Below are 11390 nucleotides of genomic sequence, written 5' to 3' on the forward strand. Positions count from 1 at the left end.
TGTCCTTGTGGTATGGTGGGGCATCTTCTGGGTATATACCCAGGAACAGCTTTTGAGGCAGAACTATTCTCAACTTTCTGAGAAACTGTCAAATTGGTTTCCAGAATGGTTGTACAAGTTTGCACCCCCACCATCAATGGAGGGGTGTTCTCCTTGCTCTACATCCTCGTTGTAGCTTGAGTTTTTGATCTTAGCCACTCTGATTGGTGTGAGGTGGAATCTCAAGGTCATTTTGGTTTACATTTCCCTGACAACGAAGGATGTTGAGCATTTCTTTAAGTGCTTCGCAGCTGTTAGAGATTCCTCTGTTGAGAATTCTGTTTAGCTTTGGACCCATTTTTAACTGGGTCATTTGGTTTTCTGGTACCTAACTTCTTGAGTTCTTTATATATTAAGGATAGCAGCCCTCTGTCGGATGTGGGGTGAATGAAGACCTTTTCCCAATCTGTAGGGTGCTGTTTTGTCCTATTAATGGTGTCCTCTCCCTTAGAGAAGCTTTTCAGTTTCATGAGGTCCCATTTATCAATTGGTGATCTTAATGCCTGAGCCATTGATGTTGTGTTCAGGAAATTGTCTCCTGAGCCAAGGCGTTCAAGGCTATTCCCCAGTTTCTCTTCTATCAGATTTAGTGTATCTGGTTTTATGTTGAGGTCTTTGATCCACTTGGACTTGAGTTATGTGCAGAGTAATAAAATAAGGGTCTATTTGCATTCTTCTACATGCAGACATCCAGTTAGACCAACATCCTTTGTTGAAGATGCTTTCTTTTTAACATTGTATGATTTCTGGCTTCTTTGTACAAAACCAAGTGCCATTGATTCCATTGATCAACCTGTCTGTTTCTATACTAATGCCACACAATTTTTATTACTATTCCTCTGTGATACAGCTTGAGATCAGGGATGGTGATAACACCCCCAGATGTTCTTTTATTGTACAGGATCATTTTGGCTATTCTGGTTTTTTATTTTTCATATGAAGTTGAGAATTGTTCTCTCAGGATCTGTAAAGAATTGTGTTGGAATTTTGATGGGAATTGCATTGAATCTGTAGGTTAGTTTTGGTAAGATGTCCATTTTTACTTTGTTACTCCTACTGATCCATGCACATTTTTCCATCTTTGGATATCTTCAATTTATTTCTTCAGGAACTTGGAGTTCTTGTCACACACGTCTTTCACTTGCTTGGTTAAAGATACACTGAGGTATATTATATGTTTTGTTAAGGGTGTTATTTCCCTGATTTCTTTCTCAGCTAATTTATTGTTTGTATAAAGGAGGACTATTGATTTTTTTTAATTTTGTATTCAGCATTTTTGCTGAATGTGTTTATCAGCTGTAGGAGTTCTTTGGTGCAATTTTTGTGGTCACTTATATATACTACTATATTATCTGTGAATAGCCAATTTGCATCCCTTTGATAACCTTCAGTTGTCTCATTTCTTTGGCTAGAACTTCAGGTGCTATATTGAAGAGATAGGTAGACAGTGGACAGCCTTGTTTTATCACTAATTTTAGTGGAATTGCTTTGAGTTTCTTGCCACCTAATTTGATGTTATTTATTGGCTTGCTGTACATTGCCTTTATTGTGTTTAAGTATGTGCCTCGTATCCCTGAACTCTGCAAGACTTTTAACATGAAGGGGTGGCAGATTTTGTCAAAGGCTTTTTCAGCATTCAATGTGATGATCATGTGGGGTTTTTTCTTTCAGTTTGTTTATCTAGTGGATTATGATGATGGATTTTTGTATATTGAACCACCCCTGTATCCCTGGAATAAAGCCTACTTGACCATGGTGGATGATGTCTTTGATGTGTTTCTGGATTTGGATTGCAAGTATTTTATTGATTATTTTTACATGAATATTTATAAAGGAAATTGCTCTGAACTTCTCTTTCTTTGCTGGGTCTTTGTGTGGTTTAGGTTTAGGGTGACTAGCCTCATAGCATGAGTTTGGCAATGTTTCTTCTGTTTCTATTTTGTGGAATAGTTTGAGGAGTATTGGCATTAGCTATTCTTTGAATGTCTGGTAGAATTCTGTGCTAAAATCATTTTGCCCTGAACTTTTATTTGGTTGGGAGACTTTTAATGACCGTTTTTATTTCCTTAGAGGACTGTTTAGATTGTTTACTTGATCTTGATTTAACTTTGGTAAGTGAAATCTATCAAGAAAATCTTCCATCTCACTTAGATTTTCCAATTTTGTGGAGTACAGACTTTTGAAGTAAGACCTAATGATTCTTTGAATTCCCTCAGTGTTTACTGTACTGTCTCCCTTTTCATTTCTGATTTTGTTACTTTGGATATTTTCTCTCTTCCTTTTAGTTAGTTTATCAATCTCAGTTAGATAAGAGTTTATCAATCTTGTTGAAGTCTCCCACTTAATGTTTCCTTTACAAATGTGGGTGCCCTTGCATTTGAGGCATAGATGTCCAGAATACAAACATGCCCTTGGTGGATTTTTTCTTTGATGCCTATGAAGTGTGCTTTCCTATCTTTTTATTACTTTTGTTTTAAAGTCTATTTTATTAAATATTAGAATGGCTACTCCAGCTTGTTTTTTGGCCATCCAAACAGACCCAAGATTTGGGGAGGGGGTTGTTTATGTCATATGCTTTTTGAATTTTGTATTTTCTTGACAGATGTATCATTTTTAAAATTGTCTCTTTTACCCTTGAGATGCTCTCTTCCATCTCTTGTATTCTGTTGGTGATGTTTGTTCTGTAGTTCCTGTTCTCTTTCCTAGGTTTTCCATCTCTAGGGCTGCACCTGTTTGTATTTTCTTTATTGCTCTATCTTCATTTTCAGTTCTTGGACAATTTTATTCATTTCCTTCACCTGTTTGGATATTTTTTCTGTATTTCTTTAATGGATTTATTAATTTCTTCCTTAAAGGCCTCTATTACCTTTATAAGATTAGATTTAAGGTCATCTTCTTGTACTTGTACAGAGTTAGGATATCTGAAGCGTGCTGTATCAGAAGAGCTGGGCTAGATTGTGGTGCCACATTTCACTGGCTTTGTTTTGTTCTTATGCTGTCCCTGGTGTTGGCTGGATGATTCTGATGCCTGGTGGACTTCTTGGAAAGGAAGAGAGAGCCATGGGCCAGAAAATGGAGGTCAGGGAGCAGCCAGCGCACAGCTCAACTATGCTGGCCATGCCCCAGGCAGACTGGACTGGCAAGGGACTGGTGGGAGAGGGTTTCAAGCTGGTTGTTCCTGCCCTCGACCCCATACAGTCCTCCACAGGGAAGCAGGGAACTCTTGGGGGTCCCCGAAGGCTCCTCAGAATGGCAGGGCAAGCCCAAAGTCAGAGAAATGGACATAACCTTTATATTAAAGAGATTCAGAGATTTCCCTGGCCTCTTCTGATATGTGCGGTATCAACAATATGAGGGTTCTCAAGAAAGCAGGATGAGGGCCCTCAGCAAAGATAAAATTTGCCTATCCCTTGATCTTAGACATCCCAGTCCTCAGAACTATGAGAGATGAAACTAGCAGCCGCTGTGATAAATTAAACTAACAACATTCATGACTTTTGGGCCTACCAGTCACTCATGTTGTAGAGTCCCTAGCTACCCTTGTCTGAAGGTGTTTTTATTCTCCCACATGTATCTGATGTCAGTGTGAAACAGCATACTTGCTAGGTAGGTGCTAGTCCAACATTGATGTAGCTATCCATTTTATCAGCTCTTCCATAGGCTTCCTATGTTCTCCTCTTGACCTAGTTTTGCCCTCTCCTGCTGCTGTCCTCCTTCTCCCACTCCTATGCATAACTGGGTGCTTTCTGCTCCTCCTTGCTTCATGCATATTTGGACATTTGCAAGTAAAGACATACGGATACATTGTCACACACTATAACTTCTTTTGGGGAAGAGATTTCAATGGCAGAGGGCAAGGGCAAAGGGGCAGGAAGATGAGTGGGTTTGGCATGTATGATGTGACATTCCCAACAAATCAATAAGATGTGAAAAATATTTTTAAACATATTTCTAAGTGTTAAGAAAAATACTTAAAAACCAAGGCCTAGTTGGTTCTTACTTGAAAATTGTGTTGGATGCCAAGATTGTCTAGATAGAATATGACTGCTTCTGGGTGTCTGGGAACATCTCAGTAGTGCTACGCTCCACCCATGCTGTGTGGCACTGGGGCTGGGGGTCAACTCTGGTGTGGTCTGCAACCCCTGGGTACTGTAGCACCAGACATAGGGTCTTCTTGGCTCTATTTGGTGTGTTGTTGGGCTGGAGGTTGTCTTGGGTGTGGTCTGCATGAGACTGGACAGGACCCTTAAAATATTTTTAATTACTACATATTGTAAGATTTTTCTCTGACAAACTTTCTAAATATTCAACACTTCTCCCTATGCATTATTTACATTTTAAAGACCTACTCTTCCATATCTGAAAATAATACATTTATTAAGGTATTTGCTTACATCCCAATTGTGAAGTTTCCCCTACCTCTTCTCCTTCAAGTCCCTCTTTCTCACCTCTCCTTTCCCTTGTCCCTCCTCCCCTTCTCCTTAGAAAAGTGGAAGTCTCCAATGGATATCAACCAACTTTGGTATATCAGCTTGCAGGAAGACTAGGCTAGGCACATCTTCATCTAATGAGCTAAACAAGGCAGATCAGTTAGGGGAACGGGATCCAAAGGCAAGCAATATAGTCAGCATTGTTCAGCTTCCATGTGTAGGTGGGCTTTCTGTTGTTGTTGTTGTTTTTCTATTGAAAACCAGACTTAATCTATAGCCTCCCTTAGCCTTGAGTAGGCTGTCTCAGATCTTTCTGCCACTGTGAATAAGACCACCTAGGGTGGAGTCTTCTGACCTAGATAGGTCTATTGTTCTGCCACCTGCAATCTTCTCCAAGATGTCACTACCCCTGAGAAGCTGAACCTGTCTTCCTGAGATAAGCAACAGCCTGGTGACCAAGTGCTGACAGCCTGGACCAAGTGCTAACAGACTGGCAACAAAGCATCAAGAGCCTGGTGTGGCGGGGGATGGGCCTTCCCCCTTTATAAGCTTAAACTCTTAGTAAACTCTTGGGCCTTGATCAGAATTTGTCTTTCTCCTACTGTTTCCTCCCATATAGCGCCAGTCTCCCTTTCAGGAACCCGGTTCGTGTGGCCACGAGCAGCTACATTAATCACAGTGATCTGATAGGAGGCATGGGATAATTTCAATCTTATATCTGTTGAGGTCTGTTTTGTGGCCAATTGTATGGTCAATTTTGGAGAAGGTACCATGAGGTGCTGAGAAGAAGGTATATTCTTTTTATTTAGGATGAAATGTTCTATAGATATCTGTTAAATCCATTTGGTCCATAACTTCTGTTAGTTTCACTGTATCTCTGTTTAGTTTGTGTTTCCCTGATCTGTCCATTGATGAAAGTGGGTTATTGAAATTCCCCCACTATTATTGTGTGAGGTGCAATGTGTGCTTTTAGCTTTATTAAAGTTTCTCTTATGAATGTGGGTGCTCTTGCATTTGGAGCATAGATGTTCAGTATTGAGAGTTCTTCTTGGTAGATTTTTCCCTTTGACTAGTATAAAGCATCCTTCCTTATCTTTTTTGATGACTTTTGGTTGAAAGTTGATTTTATTCGATATTAGAATGGCTACTCCAGCTTATTTCTTGGGACCATTTGCTTGGAAATTTGTTTTCCAGCCTTTTACTCTGAGGTAGTGTCTGTCTTTGACACTGAGGTGCATTTCCTGTATGCAGCAAAATGCTGGGTCCTGTTTATGTATCCAGTCTGTTAGTCTATGTCTTTTTATTGGGGAAATGAGTTCATTGATGTTACAAGATATTAAGGAATAGCAATTGTTGCTTCCTGTTATTTCTGATGTTATTTTTATGTTTGTGTAGTTATCTTCTTTTGGGTTTGTTGAAAGATTACTTTCTTGCTTTTTCTAGGGTATACTTTCTCTCCTTCTGTAGGTGTTTTCCATCTATTTTCCTTTGTAGGGCTGTATTTGTGGAAAGATATTGTATAAATTTGGTTTTCTCATGGAATATCTTGGTTTCTCCATCTATGGTAATTGAGAGTTTTGCTGGGTATAGTAGTCTGGGCTCCATTTATGTTCTCTTAGGATCTGTATGTGATCTTCCTGGCTTTCATAGTCTCTGGTGAGAAGTCTGGTGTAATTTTGATAGGTCTGCCTTTATATATTCCTTGACGTTTTTCCTTTACTGCTTTTAATAGCCTTTGTTTAGTGCATTTGGTGTTTTGACTATTATGTGATGGGAGGAATTTCTTTTCTGATCCAATCTATTTGGAGTTCTGTAGGCTTCTTGTATGTTCATGGGCATCTCTTTCTTTAGATTAGGGAAGTTTTTGTCTACAATTTTGTTGAAGATATTTACTAGCCCTTTAATTGGGGAATCTTCACTCTCTTCTATACCTATTATCCGTAGGTTTTGTCTTCTGATGGTATCCTGGATTTCCTGGATGTTTTGGGTTAGGAGCTTTTTGCATTTTCTTTGACCTTTGTATCAATGTTTTCTATGGTATCTTCTGCACCTGAGATTCTCTCTTCCATCTCTTATATTCTGTTGTTGATGCTTGCCTTTATGCTCCCTGATCTTTTTCCTAGGGTTTCTATCTCCAATATTGTTTCTCTTTGTGATTTCCTTATTGTTGCTATTTCCATTTTTAGATGCTGGATGGTTTTATTCAGTTCCTTCACTTGTTTGGTTGTGTCTTCCTGTAATTCTTTAAGGGATTTTTGTGTTTCCTTTTACCTGTTTACCTGTGTTCTCTTGTATTTCTTTAGGGGAGTTATTTATGTCCTTCCTAAAGTCTTCTATCATCATCATGAGATGTGATTTTAAATCAGAGTCTTTTTTTTTCTGGTGTGTTGGGGTAACCAGGGCTTGCTGTAGTAGGAGAAATGGGTTCTGATGATGCCAAGTAGCCTTGGTTTCTGTTGTTTATGTTCTTGCCCTTGCCTTTCACCATCCGGTTATCTCTAGTGCTAGCTGGTCTTTATGTCTCTGACCGTGGTTTGTCTGTCCTGCAAGTCTGTGTGTCAGTACTCCTGGGAGACCAGTTCTCTTCTGGAGGAATTTAGGTATGGAGAGCTGTGGTACAGGGTCAGCTCCGGGGTGCAGACAGAAACCAGAAGGATCCTGTCCCCAGATGATCCTTGGGTCCTGTGTCCTGATGGTTCTGAGAGGGTCCCTCTTGAGTCATGAATTTGAAGAGAAGTGGTGGTCTTACCTGTGTTCTCAGGTATGTAGGCACTCCTGGGAGACCAGCTCTCCCCTGGCGGTATTTGTGTATATAGCTTTATGGCACAGGATCAGCTCTGGGTGCAGATGGAAACCGGCATTTCTTCTTTATAAACTGAAGGTAGAATATGTACACGTGTCTAGACACACACACACACACACACATACATATATACAGAGAGAGAGAGAGAGAGAGAGAGAGAGAGAGAGAGAGAGAGAGAGATCAGCAAATCACAAAGTCCCTTTATCTCCCCCATCTCTCTGATGGCCTCATAATTGTCGTTTTCTATTGATTATTAATATCCATGTGGGCATAGCTCCAAATTAAGACTGTATTGCTGAAGGAGAAAGATGTAATGGCAGATATTCTTTTTCAGGTCATTTCTTGCTCCTCACCAATGAACTAAAGGGAGGTAAATTCCAGTGAGCTGCTCTAAGAGGCTGTGTCCCCAACCCCCATTACTCTGGCTCTCCTTTCTTATAAGGCTGGTGTGGCACACAACACAAATCTCTGAAGGGTAGACTATTACTCCTCTGCATCTATCTTCTTTAAAAACATATTTTTAAACACAAGACATTGTTCTCTGGCCACATTATGAATTTTTTCTACAGACCAAGCAACTCTTACAAGCATTATTGTGTTCTAATATTATAAAAACCACCATCAAAGAGACTAGACACAGTCACTTGGCTTCTTTTTATAGCGACCCCATCTTCTGAGCTGTTTGCTAATCTGGTTGGTCATCAAAGAGCCTGGGGGTATCCAAAGGACTCTTCCTGAAGTGAAGTCTCTTCCTTGCTACCTCCCCTGAATAAAAATTATCATTATAGACAATGACAAAGAAAGGAGGGCATGAAGTTGGGAGAGTGGTAGGGTGGGGTGCACAAGGTTGGAGGAAGGTAGTGGAGGATGGATGTTGTCTTAGTTAATGTAAAACCAAAACCAACTTGGGGAGGGAATGAGGTTAGTTCAGCTTATTCTTCCATAGCACAGTCTGTGACCGAGGGAAGCAAGAGTAGGAACTCAAGACGGGTAGGAACCTGATGGCGGGCTGATGCAGAGGCCTTGGGAGAGTTCCTTACTGGCTTTCTCTTCCTGGATTTCTCACTTTAGTTTCTTATACATCCCAGGACCACCTGCCTGGAAGTATCATTGCCCGCAATGGGCTGGACCCTCTCATATTACTCAACAGTCAAGAAAATGCCCCATGGACTTACCCACATGCCAGTCCTATGGAGGTGGTGGTATTTTATTATTATTATTATTATTATTATTATTAAGTTTCCTCCTAGATCATCCCACCTTCTGTCAAGTTGAAGTAAAAAATACAGTTTATAAATGCATGAAATTTTCAATGAATAAAAATTTTATTAAAAAGGAAGTAATTCATGCCCGAGAAGACAGCTTGTGTGACTTAAGTATAATGTAGGCACACACACACACACACACACACACACACACACACACACACTGTGCAGGCCCCAGGCTTGCCCATTATACTAGCTAATTTTATGTTAACTTGACACAAGCTAGATTCATCAGAGGAGGAAACTTCTATTGAGAAAATAAGTTCATAAGATTGGACTGTAGGCAAGTCTGTAGAGTATTTTCTGAATTAGTGATTTATAGCGTAGGGGCTTGGCCCACTGTGGGTGGTGCCACCCCTGGCTTTGTATTGCTGGGTTCTATAAGAAGTCAGGCTGAGCAAGCCACCATGAAGAGCAGGCCAGTTGACTCAGCACTCTCTGCCCCCCACGCCTGCATCAGCTCCTGCTTCCCAGTCACAGCCTTCTTTGAGTTCCTGCTTTGGCTTCCTTCAATGATGGATTACAGTGTGGAAGTGTAAGCTAAATAAACCCTTTCCTCCCCAGCTTCTTCTTGGCAATGGTATTATATCACAGCAATAGACACCTTAAGACATACATGGCGCACGTGCAAACATGCAGGCAAAACACTCACATGTATAGCATAATTAAATCTTTAAAACACCAACTGATACCTCATTTATGTGTATTTTTTTATGTTTTAGTTGTAAGAAACAGCAAAGAAAACAAAGCATACATGATTATATAACAGTGACTCTCAACCTTCCTACGCTGTGACCGTTAACACAGTTCCTCATGTTGTGGTGACCTTTAACTATAAAGTTATTTTACTTCTACCACATAACTGTAATTTTGCTACTGTTATGAATTGTAATGTAAATATCTGATATGCAGGATATCCAATAGGCAGCCCCAAGGGGGTCATGACCCACAAGTTGAGAAACACTGTTAGCTAAGAAAAAGATAAAACAGGAGATTTGTCATATAACGATGAAATCGGTATTTACTCTCAATCAAAGCTTTAATGCTCCATGAGTGAGTGTTGGGAATAGATCACAGGAGGGAGACACTTTGGGGATTTTCAATCCAGGCCCTTAGATTTATGTATTGCTTGTATGTAGTCAAAGGAAGAAAAAAGTGTTGATCAAAAATACATCATTGGAGATGAGCAGGCCATTGTCCAGGCTGGTGTCCAAGCTGTCACAAGCCAGCTAGCCATAGTTCCTGGAGCTCACACTGGTCAGGCACTGGGCTTGCCCTGGATGGGCACAGTACTGAGTGCCTGTGTCTTCAGAGTGCTCCCACCATATTGGAAGCCCAGAGGGCTGTACCTCTGAAGGAAAGCTTTTCAGGATGCCAGATTTCATATATGACCTTGACCTGTGACTCCATGCCCCGGCAGGCAGCTGAGTGCAGATATTCTTACATCTGACCAGGAGCCAAAGGGAACGGTGGTGGTTCCAGTTATGTCCAGAGTGTAAACATCATGGATTGTCACAGAAATGTGTGCCCTTGACCGGCTTCTTCTGGGCAGCTTCACAGTACAGGTTCTGGAGAGAGGGCTCTTTTCCTTCCATGGTCAGCAGCAATTCCTCAAAATAGAGGAGTTGGTCAACTTCAAAGCAGTCACTGGCCCGAGGAACCACCGTCTCCAAATGCTCCCAGATCTCTGCTTCTCTGGCATTCTGGTGCCTTGCTCTCTTGAGGTAATCGTAGACCTCCTGAAATGTTTCCACTCCTAGCTTCTGTACAGCTGATCTGTCAAGAAAGGGAGGAAAGATTACAACCTCACATACAGATCACTGGTAAGGAAATATATTTTAAAGTAGGCTGTTAAACAAATAACACTGTGACCCTGGCATTTGGGAGGGAAAAGAGAGGAACCTAAGGTGCAGAATCTCACCCTCAGCATTCAACAGTGGCCAACAAGCAATGCTTAAGTGCTGGCTGATTGTGTCCCAGGTACTCTTTCAGACACTGTGACCACTGCCGAAAATACTTGAGATATATTCTAGCCTTCACCCTCATATTTATATACAGTGGATCTGTTGGTGTTTCGTTATGGTAATAACCCAAGAAAGGCTACTTATAATGAAAAGGAAATACATCCAGCAAAATACCCAGACACAACATAAAAATAAACATTTAAAACAAAATATTAACAATGGCACAGAAGACCTGAAGAGCATTCACTCTGAACTCAGCCCAGCCCTCAACACCACAAGGGGGTACAGATTCTTCTCTGACATTGACAGGAACAAATTGTATAGGCAACAAATCAGGTCTCAACAACATTCATGCATGTAAGCACATTTAAATCTATTTCTAAATTATAGGTCAAAGAAAACAAATCAGCCATGCGATAAACTCATGTGAGGCCAAGAAGTAGGCAGGCCTCACAAGTAGGCAGGCACTATCACAAGGCAACACTGGTGGTGATGTACGGTTAGACTCAGAGAACACATTGATATTTCTTTTTTTTTTTTAATATTTTTTATTACGTATTTTCCTCAATTACATTTCCAATGCTATCCCAAAAGTCCCCCATACCCTCCCCTCTACTTACCTACCGACCCATTCCCATTTTTTGGCCCTGGCGTTCCCCTGTACTGGGAAATATAAAGTTTGCATGTACAATGGGCCTCTCTTTCTAGTGATGGCCGATTAGGCCATCTTTTGATACATGTGCAGCTAGAGTCAAGAACTCCAGGGTACTGGTTAGTTCATAATGTTGTTGCACCTACAGGGTTGAAGATCTCTTTAGCTCCTTGGATACTTTCTCTAGCTCCTCCATTGGGGGCCCTGTGATCCATCCAATAGCTGACTGTGAGCATC

At 40.8% G+C, this 11390-nt stretch overlaps 1 protein-coding gene across 3 annotated transcripts in view; it reads right to left on the reverse strand.

Moving 5' to 3' along the window:
• Nucleotides 1–9545: 9545 nt before the first annotated feature.
• Nek11 (NIMA related kinase 11) overlaps nt 9546–11390 on the reverse strand; it is a 226816-nt gene continuing 224971 nt past the window's right edge. For 2 of the 3 annotated variants that reach the window (XM_021171349.2, XM_021171348.2), the window contains one exon: nt 9610–10313. In XM_021171349.2, the coding sequence (XP_021027008.1) occupies nt 10040–10313 (274 nt within the window). In that variant the 3' untranslated portion in view covers nt 9610–10039. Of the gene's footprint in view, nt 10314–11390 lie in introns of all 3 variants that reach the window. The other variant, XM_021171347.2, reaches the window with a different exon arrangement.

Source organism: Mus caroli, chromosome 9, assembly GCF_900094665.2.
Source record: "Mus caroli chromosome 9, CAROLI_EIJ_v1.1, whole genome shotgun sequence".
In the NCBI taxonomy this organism is placed as follows: domain Eukaryota; kingdom Metazoa; phylum Chordata; class Mammalia; order Rodentia; family Muridae; genus Mus; species Mus caroli.